We start from the raw sequence: 11,824 nt of genomic DNA, 5'->3' as shown, positions 1-11,824 counted from the left end.
CAAAATTAGACTCTAATTAAATTCCAATTTGAAATTTAATTGAATTTTCTCTCTGCTTTACCTATTATTATTTTATATATATATATATATATATATCTTTTATTTTAAAGTATTTTTAATTAAATCAAATTGTAAATAATCAGTCATTAATTAAATCCCCTTACTTTTTTCCCAAAAAGAAACCAATTATGATGTTGGCTCCACTACTATATGCAAGAATTGGAATTTTATAACATCAAATTAGAACTGAGTAATGATATCACAATATCATATAATCTGTAATACACACTTATCTTACACATTCTACCACATGAAATGAAATTTTAATTATAAAAAAAATCATTTAGTTAAATTGTAAAATAAGAATTTTCACGATTTCACAATGTTGGTCATGAGTGTACCTTACAAGAATTAAGATCAATAAAGTATTCCTTAAGGATATTTTTAGAAGTGCTTATATTTCGGACAATGGATTGGAAACCCCTTCCAGGCCAAATTAAATCATAGTAAAATAAAAATGTGGGAAACCAGGAGGTCAAGAACATCCTTCATCAGCTGCACCATATATAAGCAATGATTAGGAATTTCAAAACCATAATCATTATAAATGAGAACTGAGCAATGATTAGAAATTCCCAAACCCTCTAAGATCTTGATTGGTCCTTTTTTTACTTGTGCATTTGGCATGTGCCTAAATTAAAAGAATTTTTTTTTTTGACCATATAAATTAAAATAATTTAGTTAAACAATTATGCCAGGGCCTAGGAGGATGCCTTTTTTCTTATTTTGCAGTGTCTAGAATAAAAGTCATCAGTTCATAGAGTACTGATACTCCAAAATAGCCAGTGGTAAAACATAAATAATAATAATATATTCACTAGCAACAGGTACCAATATGAGCTAATATAAATGTAAAGTATAAAGGATTATTATGATACTCGGATTACCTGATTTTTTGACTTTCAAAGTTTTTTTTTTTTTTTTTTTTTTTCCATGTAAAAGTTAGTTTTTATTAATCAATGAATCTGCATCAAAGAATTATGCTACATAGTATACAGCGTACGCTAGTTAACGGAGTGACTCTCTGCTTCATCTGTTATTTACTATCTCTGCTTCCTCTGTTAAGCAAGTGGTGTGTTGAACTTCCAGTTTTAATTCAACCATCCAATGCTAATAATATCTCCAAAGCTTCACCACGTGTATGGTTAGGAGGAAATATCTACAAAAGTTAGTGTACAAGTTTAGACAACAGACAAGTGTGCGGTTAAGAAAAAAACAAGAAAAAAAAAATTTTAAAATGAAAAGAAAGTAAAATGAAAAGTATGTTAATTAAAATAATAGTAATTTAGTACTTTCCTTGCAGACAGAGGCACATGCAGCTTATTAAAGCATGTGACCATAACCTTCCAGAAGCAAGCTTGGATGCCTTCTAATATAAAGCACTATTGAATATTTCCATAATTTGACGTGTGGTGGCATGTAGTAAATAATTATACTACCAAACTTCCATTAATAGAGTATCTCTCTCTCTCTCTCTCTCACTCACTCTCTGCTAATTAAACAAGTTCTACCGGTTTCAAAACAAAGCATAACATGAACTACAAAAACTCATGAGACATGATGGACAAAAATGAGACATGATGGACAAAAGTGAGTTTGAAAGTGGATGAGCCTAGCACGGGTGACATGAGACATGATGGACAAAAATGAGTTTGAAAGTGGATGAGCCTAGCACAGGTGACATGAGACATGATGGAGAAGTGGATGTGGACAAAAATGAGTTTGAAAGTGGATGAGCCTAGCACAGGTGACATGAGACATGATGGAGAAGCACAGGTGACATGAGACATGATGGAGAAGTGGATGAGGACAAAAATGAGTTTGAAAGTGGATGAGCCTAGCACGGGTGACATGAGACATGATGGAGAAGTGGATGAGTGTGAAAGTTTCTGACTCATTGCTCCTCCCAACATGAATATTAATATTATTATTATTTTTTTACTATTAAGTTGGATTTTGAAACATTATAATAAAATTAGTGATATTAAAATGCATTAAAAAAAGTATTTATTTAGATTATTTTAGTCAAATTTTCAATTTTTACTAATTTAATATTTTTATTTATATTTAAAATAATTATTAAAATAATTATGACGTCATTACGGTTCGATCCCGGTTCGACCTTGGTTCGATCTCAAAAACCTTGAACCTCTCTCTTTTACGGTTCAATGAACGGTCCAGGTCTGAAAACCTTGCTCTAAGATGGCACAACTTTGGGCTAAAGATAGAGCAAAAGGTGATCATGCTGAAACTACAAAGGAGAAACGTGCTAGGTATGCTGCATCGACCACTATTGATGAGATTGATAATTTGATATCTCAAAATGAAGTTTCTTTGGAAAACTTTGAAGTGGAAGATGATCAGAGGTCACCAGAAATTAATGTTGCACGTTCTCGAGTGTCATCACAAGATACAATGTCTTCTAGAAGCAAGAAAAGACGACTGGCAGAAGATGATGAACTCGGGAATGTAATTTCTCAATCATTTGATAATGTATCAAAGGCAATTGATAGGGCGACTGAGGTTATGGCAAAGTGCTTTTCAAAGTCATATGGAGCAGAAGTTCACGCAGCTTTGGGCGTATTGGACTTAGATCCAATATCAAAGATTGAGGCCTACATATTTTTGATGGAAAATCCAACATATAAGGAGATGTTCTTTGGTTGCCCAGATCATGAACACAAATGTGTCTTACTGACACTGATGTCTAGGCCTAAAAATTAAAAAAGTGTGGGATTTTTTTGGCGAACCTTAGTTTTGGAATAGATTATGTTATTTTGTTTTGTTTTAGCAAAACTCATTACCAGAAATTTTTTTTTAAAGATATTTGTTTGCATTGTTAGACAATATTTATTTTGTTAAGAATAAATATGTGATGCGTGAATTGCTTTACACATAGAAATATACAGAACTAATTTTTTAGCAATTATAAGTTTTCATTGATTATTTTTTATGTTTTTTAAAATGAGGGTATAATAGTAATGTTATTATAAAATGATTCCATTCCATTCCTTCTAATGTCACTTCCAAACGGTGTTACTTACTTTCCATTCCATTCCATTCCTTTATTTTATAACATCCAAACAAGATTTTTAAATTCCATTCCATTCCATTCCTTTCCCTACTAAATCCATTCCATTCCATTCCTTTAATGATCATTCCATTCCATTCCATTCCATTCCTTTATAAACTCCCAAACAGACCCTTAAATTCTATACATAATGTCCACAGTCAACGCTAGTTTATTAAAATAATGTCATTAAAAGTTCATTAAAATAAGATTTCCAGGGCCACGCTGGTATAAACTAAGTGACCCACAAGATTTCCATAAAAAATAAAAAAAATAAAAAAAGTGAGCCACAAGACCTTAATTTTCCAAGTCATTGGCCCAACCCATAAAATAAGCTAATAAGACGAGGGATTAGAATTGTCTACATGCGCCTGATAATCGTAGTTATGGTCTCTCGCCTATAAATAAATGTATCATTCCTTCTGATTAATGTGTCTATGTCATCTCATTTCCTAAAAGAACACCCAAAATAATTCATATCACTCCTTTCCTTCTGATTTCTAAAACCAGCCAGAGGCCAGAGCAGAGCAAATATGGAGCGGGTATTACTCTTACTCATTTGCTTCCTCTTGCTTTCTCAACCTAATAATTGTTCCTCTTCTCTCTCTTTTAATTCATCAACGCCTCTTTGCCATTCACACCAATCCTCTGCTTTGCTCCATTTCAGAAACTCTTTTTCTGTTGGCGATTCGAATAGTATTTGTGATTATTATTCTCATCCTCCGAAGAATTCGTGGAAAATGGGTACAGATTGTTGTGGGTGGGATGGGGTCACCTGTGATACGATGACAGGTCATGTCATTGCTGTCGACCTCAGTTGCAGTGGGCTTCATGGTCCCATCCATCCCAATAGCACCCTTTTCTCTCTTCGCCATCTCCAGAGACTCAACCTCGCTTACAACGATTTCCATGGCTCCACAATTTCATCTAAGTTTGGTGGCTTTGCAAACATGACGCATCTCAACCTCACTATCTCCTCCATTGCTGGTAATTTCCCATCCGAAATCTCCCACTTATCCAAACTGGTTTCACTTGATCTCTTTATGAATGGTGGCATAATAATGAAAACTCCTAGTTTGAAAAGGCTTGTTCAAAACCTAACCCATCTAACTGAACTTGTTTTGGATTATGTTAACATGTCTTCTGTTTCACCTAATTCTTTCATGAATTTGTCATCCTCTTTGACATCTCTTCGTCTTTCTGAATGTGGATTGAAAGGTAGATTCCCAGATAATATATTCCACCTTCCAAACCTCCAGTTGCTCGATGTAAGTTCCAACTACAATCTCACCGGTTCCCTTCCAACGTATAACTGGAGTACTCCTCTCAAATCCTTGTCTCTCTCTGAAACTGGATTCTCAATTGACTTACCTAATTTAATCAGCAATCTCAAGTCCTTAAAAGAATTGTCCCTCAGTAATTGCAATTTCATAGGTTCATCGAATCCAACATTTCCTTCAAACCACACCCAAATAACTTCTTTGGACCTCTCATATAACAACTTTGGTGGTCAGTGTCCAAGTTCCCTCCTAAACAATGCAGGACTTACTTATTTAGATCTCTCACACAACAATTTCACAGGTCAACTTCCAGATCTTTCTACAAACCGGACACAAGTTTCTTCTTCAAACAGTTCTTCCAATTTGGTATCTCTCATTTTATCTTATAACTTATTGAACGGCACTATACCATCTTGGTTGTATGACATACCATCTTTGCAGTACTTATTTCTAGACAATAACCAACTCACTGGACAGATTGATGAATTCCATCATAATTCTTTAAAGTATCTTGATATCTCCTTCAATAATTTAAGTGGTAGTGTGGAGCCAAACATCTTCACAAAGCTCAAAAGTCTAGAAGAAGTTGATCTTTCACATAACAACCTACAGGGCCACCTTCCAATTTCAATCTCTAAACTTGTGAGCCTTATCCGTCTAGATATCTCCTTCAATAATTTAAGTGGTAGTGTGGAGCAAAACATCTTCACAAAGCTCGAAAGTCTATCCGAGGTTGATCTTTCACATAATCCTCTCTTATCATTCCACACGTATAGCTATAACATTGTAGACTATACCTTGCCCGAACTTCAATCATTATCTTTGTCATCTTGCAACATAAGTGAGTTCCCGTATTTCTTAAAATCCACAGAAAATTTAAATTCATTAGACCTTTCCAACAACCAAATCAGTGGCAGTATTCCAACATGGTTGTTGGAGGTGAAGATGGATTTATTGAGTTACCTGAATCTTTCATACAACTCCTTGGCAAGAATAGGAAACCTTCCATGGGAGAACTTGCAATTCCTTGATCTTCATTCTAACTTGCTTGAAGGACCACTTCCAGTACCTCCACTAGACACTTATTTCTTTTCAGTCTCAAGGAATAATTTAACTGGAGAGATCCCTCTCTTGATTTGCAATCTCAGTTCCCTCCAATACCTTGATTTGTCTTATAATCACTTGAGTAACATGATTCCTCCCTGTTTGGGAAACTTAAGTAATCATCTCATAGATTTGGATTTGCAAAGTAACAATCTTCATGGTACTATCCCTTCAACATTTGCAAAGGGCTGTTACTTGAGAAGTGTTAAACTCAATGGCAACCAATTGGAAGGTTCATTGCCACAATCATTGGTCCATTGTAGAAAGTTGGAAGTTCTAGATTTTGGTAACAACAAGATTAATGGAACCTTTCCTCATTGGTTGGAAAATCTTCCGAAGTTGCAGGTTCTAATCTTGCGGTCAAACAACTTTCATGGTGCTATAGGCAATCCCAAGTACAAATTCCCATTCCCTAATTTGCGAATCATTGACCTCTCTCACAATGAGTTCCATGGGCATTTGCCGACAAACCTTTTTAAGTATTTAAAAGCCATGATGAATGCAAGTGTGGGCAAAGGTGAATTGAAATATATGGGTGATGATTATTATCAAGATTCTGTGACAGTGACGATGAAAGGGTTTTTCATTGAATTGGTAAAAATCCAAAATCTATTCACAACCATTGATTTCTCTAACAATGATTTCAAAGGAGAAATTCCAAAGGCAATTGGAGAGCTTCAATCACTTAAGGGGCTTAATTTTTCACACAATAATCTTACAGGTCGTATGCCGCCATCGTTGGGAAAATTAACCAATCTTGAATGGTTAGATCTCTCCTCAAACAAGCTCATAGGTGAAATTCCTATACAATTGGCAAATCTCACATCACTGGCAATTTTGAACCTATCAGAAAACCATCTTTTTGGACAAATACCTCAAGGTAAACAGTTCAATACCTTTACGAATGATTCTTACAATGGGAACCTGGGGTTATGTGGATTTCCAATGACAAAAGTTTGTGGCAATGATGAGGGACAACAATTATTGCCATCATCAACCACTCAAGATGATGATTTCAAATTTGAAAATGGGTTTAATTGGAAAGTTGTATTGTTCGGGTACTGTTGTGGATTCATGTTTGGATTGGGTTTGGGTTATCTTGTGTTCTCAAGTGGGAAACCGAAATGGCTTGTGAATATTGTTTATGGAGAACAAGATAACAAGGTATGAAGATCCAAGAAGAATGCTCAGGGATGAACTCATTGAAGAAAATTTTGGTGGATGCAAATACTGATTCTAGGTATATTCTTATACTAATAATATATTTGAAAATAATCTATTTCGCTAATTTTTGGTTCTTAAAACTGTGTCTTTAAATTGTTAAGATGATTGTTCATTTTTAATTTCCTTTATGCTAGTCAAGAATGGCTGTACTTGTGTTAATGTGAGTCTTATTACTAGGTGCATAAGCTTCTATGTTTCCTTTCAAAAAAAATGCTTCTGTGATTAAAGTATAGCTATACAAGAGAGTAAATTGATGTGCTGATATTGTTTCTATTGCCACTAGAGATGGCATTATGCTGGTCTGTTCTTGACCCTGAATCTTCCTATATTCTGTCTCTCTTTACATTTTTATATGTTGAGGAGTCTATCAATAAGATTCTAAAGTACATATTGGTTATGTGGAAAACTTAGAAAATTAGTGAGATAATACATTACTAGTGATTTTGCTGTTTTGATTTTCACAAATTGTTACAATCACCTTTACTTAGCCAACTAGTTGTTTCTAGCACTTTTTTATTATAATTATTCAGTCTAAAATGTCAAAAAAATTTTAAAAATGAAATACTTTTCTCATTCCAAATTCAGCTAAACCGACACTAAAGAACAGCTCTTAGTAACTCGTTTTATTGGTGCTCTGATTTAAACTACTATACTTGACATCACAGGCTTGTGGCCCTTTCTATCTAGTATTAACAGTATGGAAGGACAACATTCATTCAAATTTAACGAAGCACTGGCTATCATTCCACGACCAAATGACAATATGACACAGACACTTCACCTTTTTACCCTTAGTGGTATTGATGAAAGATAAACAGTTAGTCTTTTAGGAACTGCTATCTCTTCGCTCTTTCTTATTTCCCCCCTTATTTTGTGGAGTTGAAAAAGGTTTAAAAGTTGCTTGGTTTATATCAGTTTCTTAATCATCTGAAGGTGCACAAGACATTGGGAAGATTAGCAGTGAATTCATACAGAAATGCCTCCCTTACCTCAATGGAACAGGGCAGCCAAACCCAACTATAGCTCCTGATTTTCTCATTGAGACGAGAATGAGATGCCAAGACAGTAATAGGACCACCACTCAGCCTTCTTCACCCATGGAATCATTGGAAATGAGTGAGTCTGCAGTGGGATGTCATATTTGCAGGAATTGTCACCTTCGATATCATCTGGGGCAGGTTTTGACACTCACGACTATCAGAGCTTGTTAAAGGGGAGAGGGCTCCTTTTTGCCGATCAGAAATTGATAGCTAATGAGAAGACCGCAAGATTGGTAAGGGTTTATGCTTCAATGGATCAACCTTTCTAATGGACTTTGCTTGGGCAATGATGAAGATGTCAGGTCTTAATGTTCTGACTAGATCTCAAGCTTAGGTCCAAAGAAATTGCTCCTTGGCTTTGGTCAGTTCCTAAGTGACAATCTGACCATAATGAACTCTTGAGATCTTTTTTCTTTCATGTAAGTTTTCCTTATGTTCTATATTTGATTGTAGATGTTGTGACTTCTACATTTCTTGCATGTGCGAATTTTTGAGTCTATATATAAAGGCAATGGCATAGAGTAGATATTAGTCACAGTGATGAACCTGACAAAGAAAAACTGCATATTAATGTGTTTTGGCTGTTGATTTCTTTTGGCATATAGAATTTTAATTTTAATGTTTTGATTCTTACCAAAAGTTAACAAATATTTGGGGAGATCATAATGTATGCTGCAAAATCCAAATTAATATTAAGGACAGAATTCTTTAGACATACGTTGAGTTTGTGGTGCCTTTGTGTTAAAACCTCATTCCCTCTCCCTTGTGCGTGTATGTTTGTTTCTCATAAAAAAGAAGCAAACCTTATGAAAATAGTAGTGTTACATAGGGTGAATAAATAAATAAACTTGGTCCTAGTCGATATGAGCTCATCATTTGGGGCCTTCTAGTTCTGTGGTCTCTACGTTGGGCCTTATCAATGTCAATATGAATCAATGTCAATATGACTAGTGTAGTAACCTTAGCTTCTAAACCCAATGAACCCTTTCTTCTTGCATGGCTGAAAAAAAACAATAAGAAAACCTTAATAACTCAGAAGTCAGAACACTCAAACCATAATAACTCAGTAATAACTCATTTGGGTTTTGCTTGTGTTTCATTCCCTGTGCACTGTTTAATTTTTTTAGTTTTACAAAGGAGCTGTTTGAGTTTTATTTTTTTCCCTTTTTTGGGGTGTGGGGGGGATAGAATGCTAGAGAGTAAGTAAGCGACTAGTCTTTCATGGGAACCTAAATTTTTCAACAAGAACCCATAATGGGCATGAGAGCGAATCTCAAAATCAGAGTGAAACCAGTGCACTTCGGAGACCCAATTCAGAGCTTGTTGATGGGCTTTTTTCCTCTCCAGAAAGTTTAAACAAATTTAAGAGAAAGCATCTCAAAAATACTGCTGGAAAAGCTTGGTATGTCTGTGTTTCAATGAGAGTTTCTATTTTAACTTTTCATTATATTTTCTTCTGTCTGATTGGTTGGCTGAGAAAGAGAAAGAGTGGAAAGCTTTGAATTTCTTAATCTTTGATGCTTTTGGTTTCAAGTTAACCACTAACTCTTCTCATTTCTTTTGGCGTATAGGGGTGGAGGAATTTAGTTTTTATTTGGGTTCTCAACTTATAAGATTTGTTCATTTAGAAGTGTTGTTAAATTTGCTAACAATGATTACATTTCTTTTTTTTTTGTTGGTAAAATATACATAGGTTTGACTTGCCTCCACAATCCATCACCCCTGAGATTGAGAAAGATATGTGTTTACTGGAGGTGTGTTGAACTCTATTTTTTGTCTATGTAATTTAATTCTGCAGCACTACTTTTCAATTATGCTCAAATTATTCTCTTGGTAACATTTAATTGTTTAATCTTTTTTTATAGATAAAATAAAAAATAAAAAATTGTTTTAATTATTTTGAATTTGCTTAGTGTTTTAACTTTCAACCTTATGTGCTTTAGGGAATGTGCCATTATGTAACCTGGGTCACGGTCATGCAACTATGGAACTAGGGAAATTATTGAAATGCCTGTGTCTTTGTAAATTAATGTTATAGCTTAAAGTGTAATTAGATCTTATTCTTCTACTTAAGAGATTGTTCGGCTTTAGATAATTCACAAATTGAAAAAATAGAAATGACGTGGAAGGTAGGGTACTTCCTATTAATGCATTTAATATGTTCTATAATGTATGTGTAGACATTAGCCTTTGGCTGGGTCCATGTTTAGCATTCGAAAATTCATTCTTGTGTATGGAATGTAAAAGTTTTACTTACAAAAAATAGTTTCTGTAAAGCTTGAGTCTAGATGGGTAAAATAACAACTTGAAACTGAAAGCTGGTTAATTTTCCACAAGTTGAAGTAGAATTGATAATAGTTACACACTTAAAACAACAATATGGCACTAGTAGTTGTTTTTCTACCTATGATGCTGACAGGGTTGCTGATCTTTTTCATGCCTCCTGTAACTTGTGTGCAACATCCTTGGTGAGAAGGATTTACCCTGCACCATACAAAGATGATTTTCTAGGGATATTAATGATATCTTTTAGTCATACATTGCCAGTTAGTTTTCTTGTAAAATGGCATTGGCACGGTAAAGTATAAAACTTGGTCTGGTCTTGAAGTAATTATGATGGTAGTGTTCTGGAATCTTTGATTTATTGCACTATTTGGGATGTTTATAGTTTCAATTTCAAAAAGTTGATTCTGCAACTCAATTTCACTCAAAATTTTGTTATTTACCTTAATGCACATGATTCTATTTGTTTACATGAAATTCACGTTAAGAACCCATCAAAACACATCATAATTTAAGATGTGCTTTAAAATTATTATGTGCTCTTACTTTGACCAAAGTGAGCATTCTATTATCATAACATATTCCAAATATAGGACTAGACCTAATTCATCTCAGTATTTCTCTTGAGTTGAACAAGTCTTTCTTAAACAATCTCCCATTTATTTTTGAATTGTGCTGGAACTCATCTTGATTTTAAGTCATTTTTTTTTCTTTCCTATAAAAGAAAAAATAAAAAGGAATTTAAGTCATTATATATATATATATATAATGGGAAGTTATTCAATACTCCTTGAACAATGCTCTCTCCTCTCACATGAATGATGGGGCCTGAATTTAATTAGCGGGACCTATTATGATGTGTCAGGAAAATAAATTGGTCCCTGTGTACTAAATAATTACAATTAAATAATCATATATAAAAACTTAATGTGAAGCTTCCTTCTTTATGTGGGGATAAGTTATTGTGAAGCTTGCTATATATTGGTTATGGGTTTATCAAGATAATAGGACACTTTCTTTTTATTTGACTTTGATAGTTCATTTGCTTGCTAGGATTTTAGATTCTATAACTTAGGCAAGTTATTATTGATTTCTGAATTCTTTCCTGCATTCACAATTTCAGTTGAGAAGTGCCATTGATCTGAAAAGAAACTACAAGAAGGGTGATTCAAAATCCAAAACATTGCTCAAGTATTTCCTGGCAAGTCTATTTGTAATTTCTAGACTAATAGTATAGTATGTGATATCTTGGAGCTCTAACTAGGACTGTGTGTATATTCTCCTTTGGGTGGTATACATTTTGTCATTTAGGCTTGGCTAATTCATACCCCTTTTTGTCTTTTGACAATTAGATTGGGGATGATGATAGTGTCAACATCATACTTCTTCACAGTTAGACTAACGAGGAAAGAGAGAAAGGAGGGAACAATTGCAGCTGAGTTGTTATCTGATCATACCCTTGCTGACTACAGGTGAGATATGCAACATTATCTTGTGTTTGGGTTGTAAACCATATGACCATATCACAACATGATGTGTGAATTTAAAGGGTAAAAAGAATGCGGTGTTGTCATTTGTAAAAATGTGTTCGTTTGCCTATATGGAATGGTTGTTTAAGATGAAATCAGCTAAGAGAGTAATCTAAAATGTTATAATAGCATGCTTATCTCAGTTGTCATCTTCAAATGGACTCAAAAAAACTTCAGACAAACATAATTTGTGAAGAAGACAGCTATGATTTGAAGCATGGTCATCATATATAA

General features: G+C 34.2%; 1 protein-coding gene across 6 annotated transcripts; it reads left to right on the top strand.

Moving 5' to 3' along the window:
• Positions 1 to 3,580: 3,580 nt before the first annotated feature.
• Positions 3,581 to 11,533, top strand: LOC126720669 (receptor-like protein 7). Of its 6 annotated transcripts, none has more exons than XM_050423407.1 (5): positions 3,581 to 6,754; positions 7,672 to 8,197; positions 8,967 to 9,180; positions 9,472 to 9,532; positions 11,414 to 11,533. In XM_050423407.1, exon 1 carries the CDS (start codon positions 3,664 to 3,666, stop codon positions 6,682 to 6,684), a length of 3,021 nt encoding a protein of 1,006 aa, XP_050279364.1. In that variant the 5' UTR covers positions 3,581 to 3,663; the 3' UTR covers positions 6,685 to 6,754; positions 7,672 to 8,197; positions 8,967 to 9,180; positions 9,472 to 9,532; positions 11,414 to 11,533. The 6 variants fall into 6 exon arrangements, 5 of the variants coding, with proteins under 5 accessions (XP_050279364.1, XP_050279366.1, XP_050279368.1 ...); XM_050423409.1 differs by lacking the exon at positions 11,414 to 11,533 and adding an exon at positions 7,404 to 7,555; XM_050423411.1 differs by lacking the exon at positions 8,967 to 9,180.
• The last annotated feature ends 291 nt before the right edge of the window (positions 11,534 to 11,824 follow it).

The sequence above is a fragment of the Quercus robur genome, chromosome 4 (assembly GCF_932294415.1).
Source record: "Quercus robur chromosome 4, dhQueRobu3.1, whole genome shotgun sequence".
Lineage (NCBI taxonomy): Eukaryota > Viridiplantae > Streptophyta > Magnoliopsida > Fagales > Fagaceae > Quercus > Quercus robur.
The sequence above is the reverse complement of the archived record's forward strand: the minus strand, read 5'-3'. Positions and strand labels throughout refer to the sequence as shown.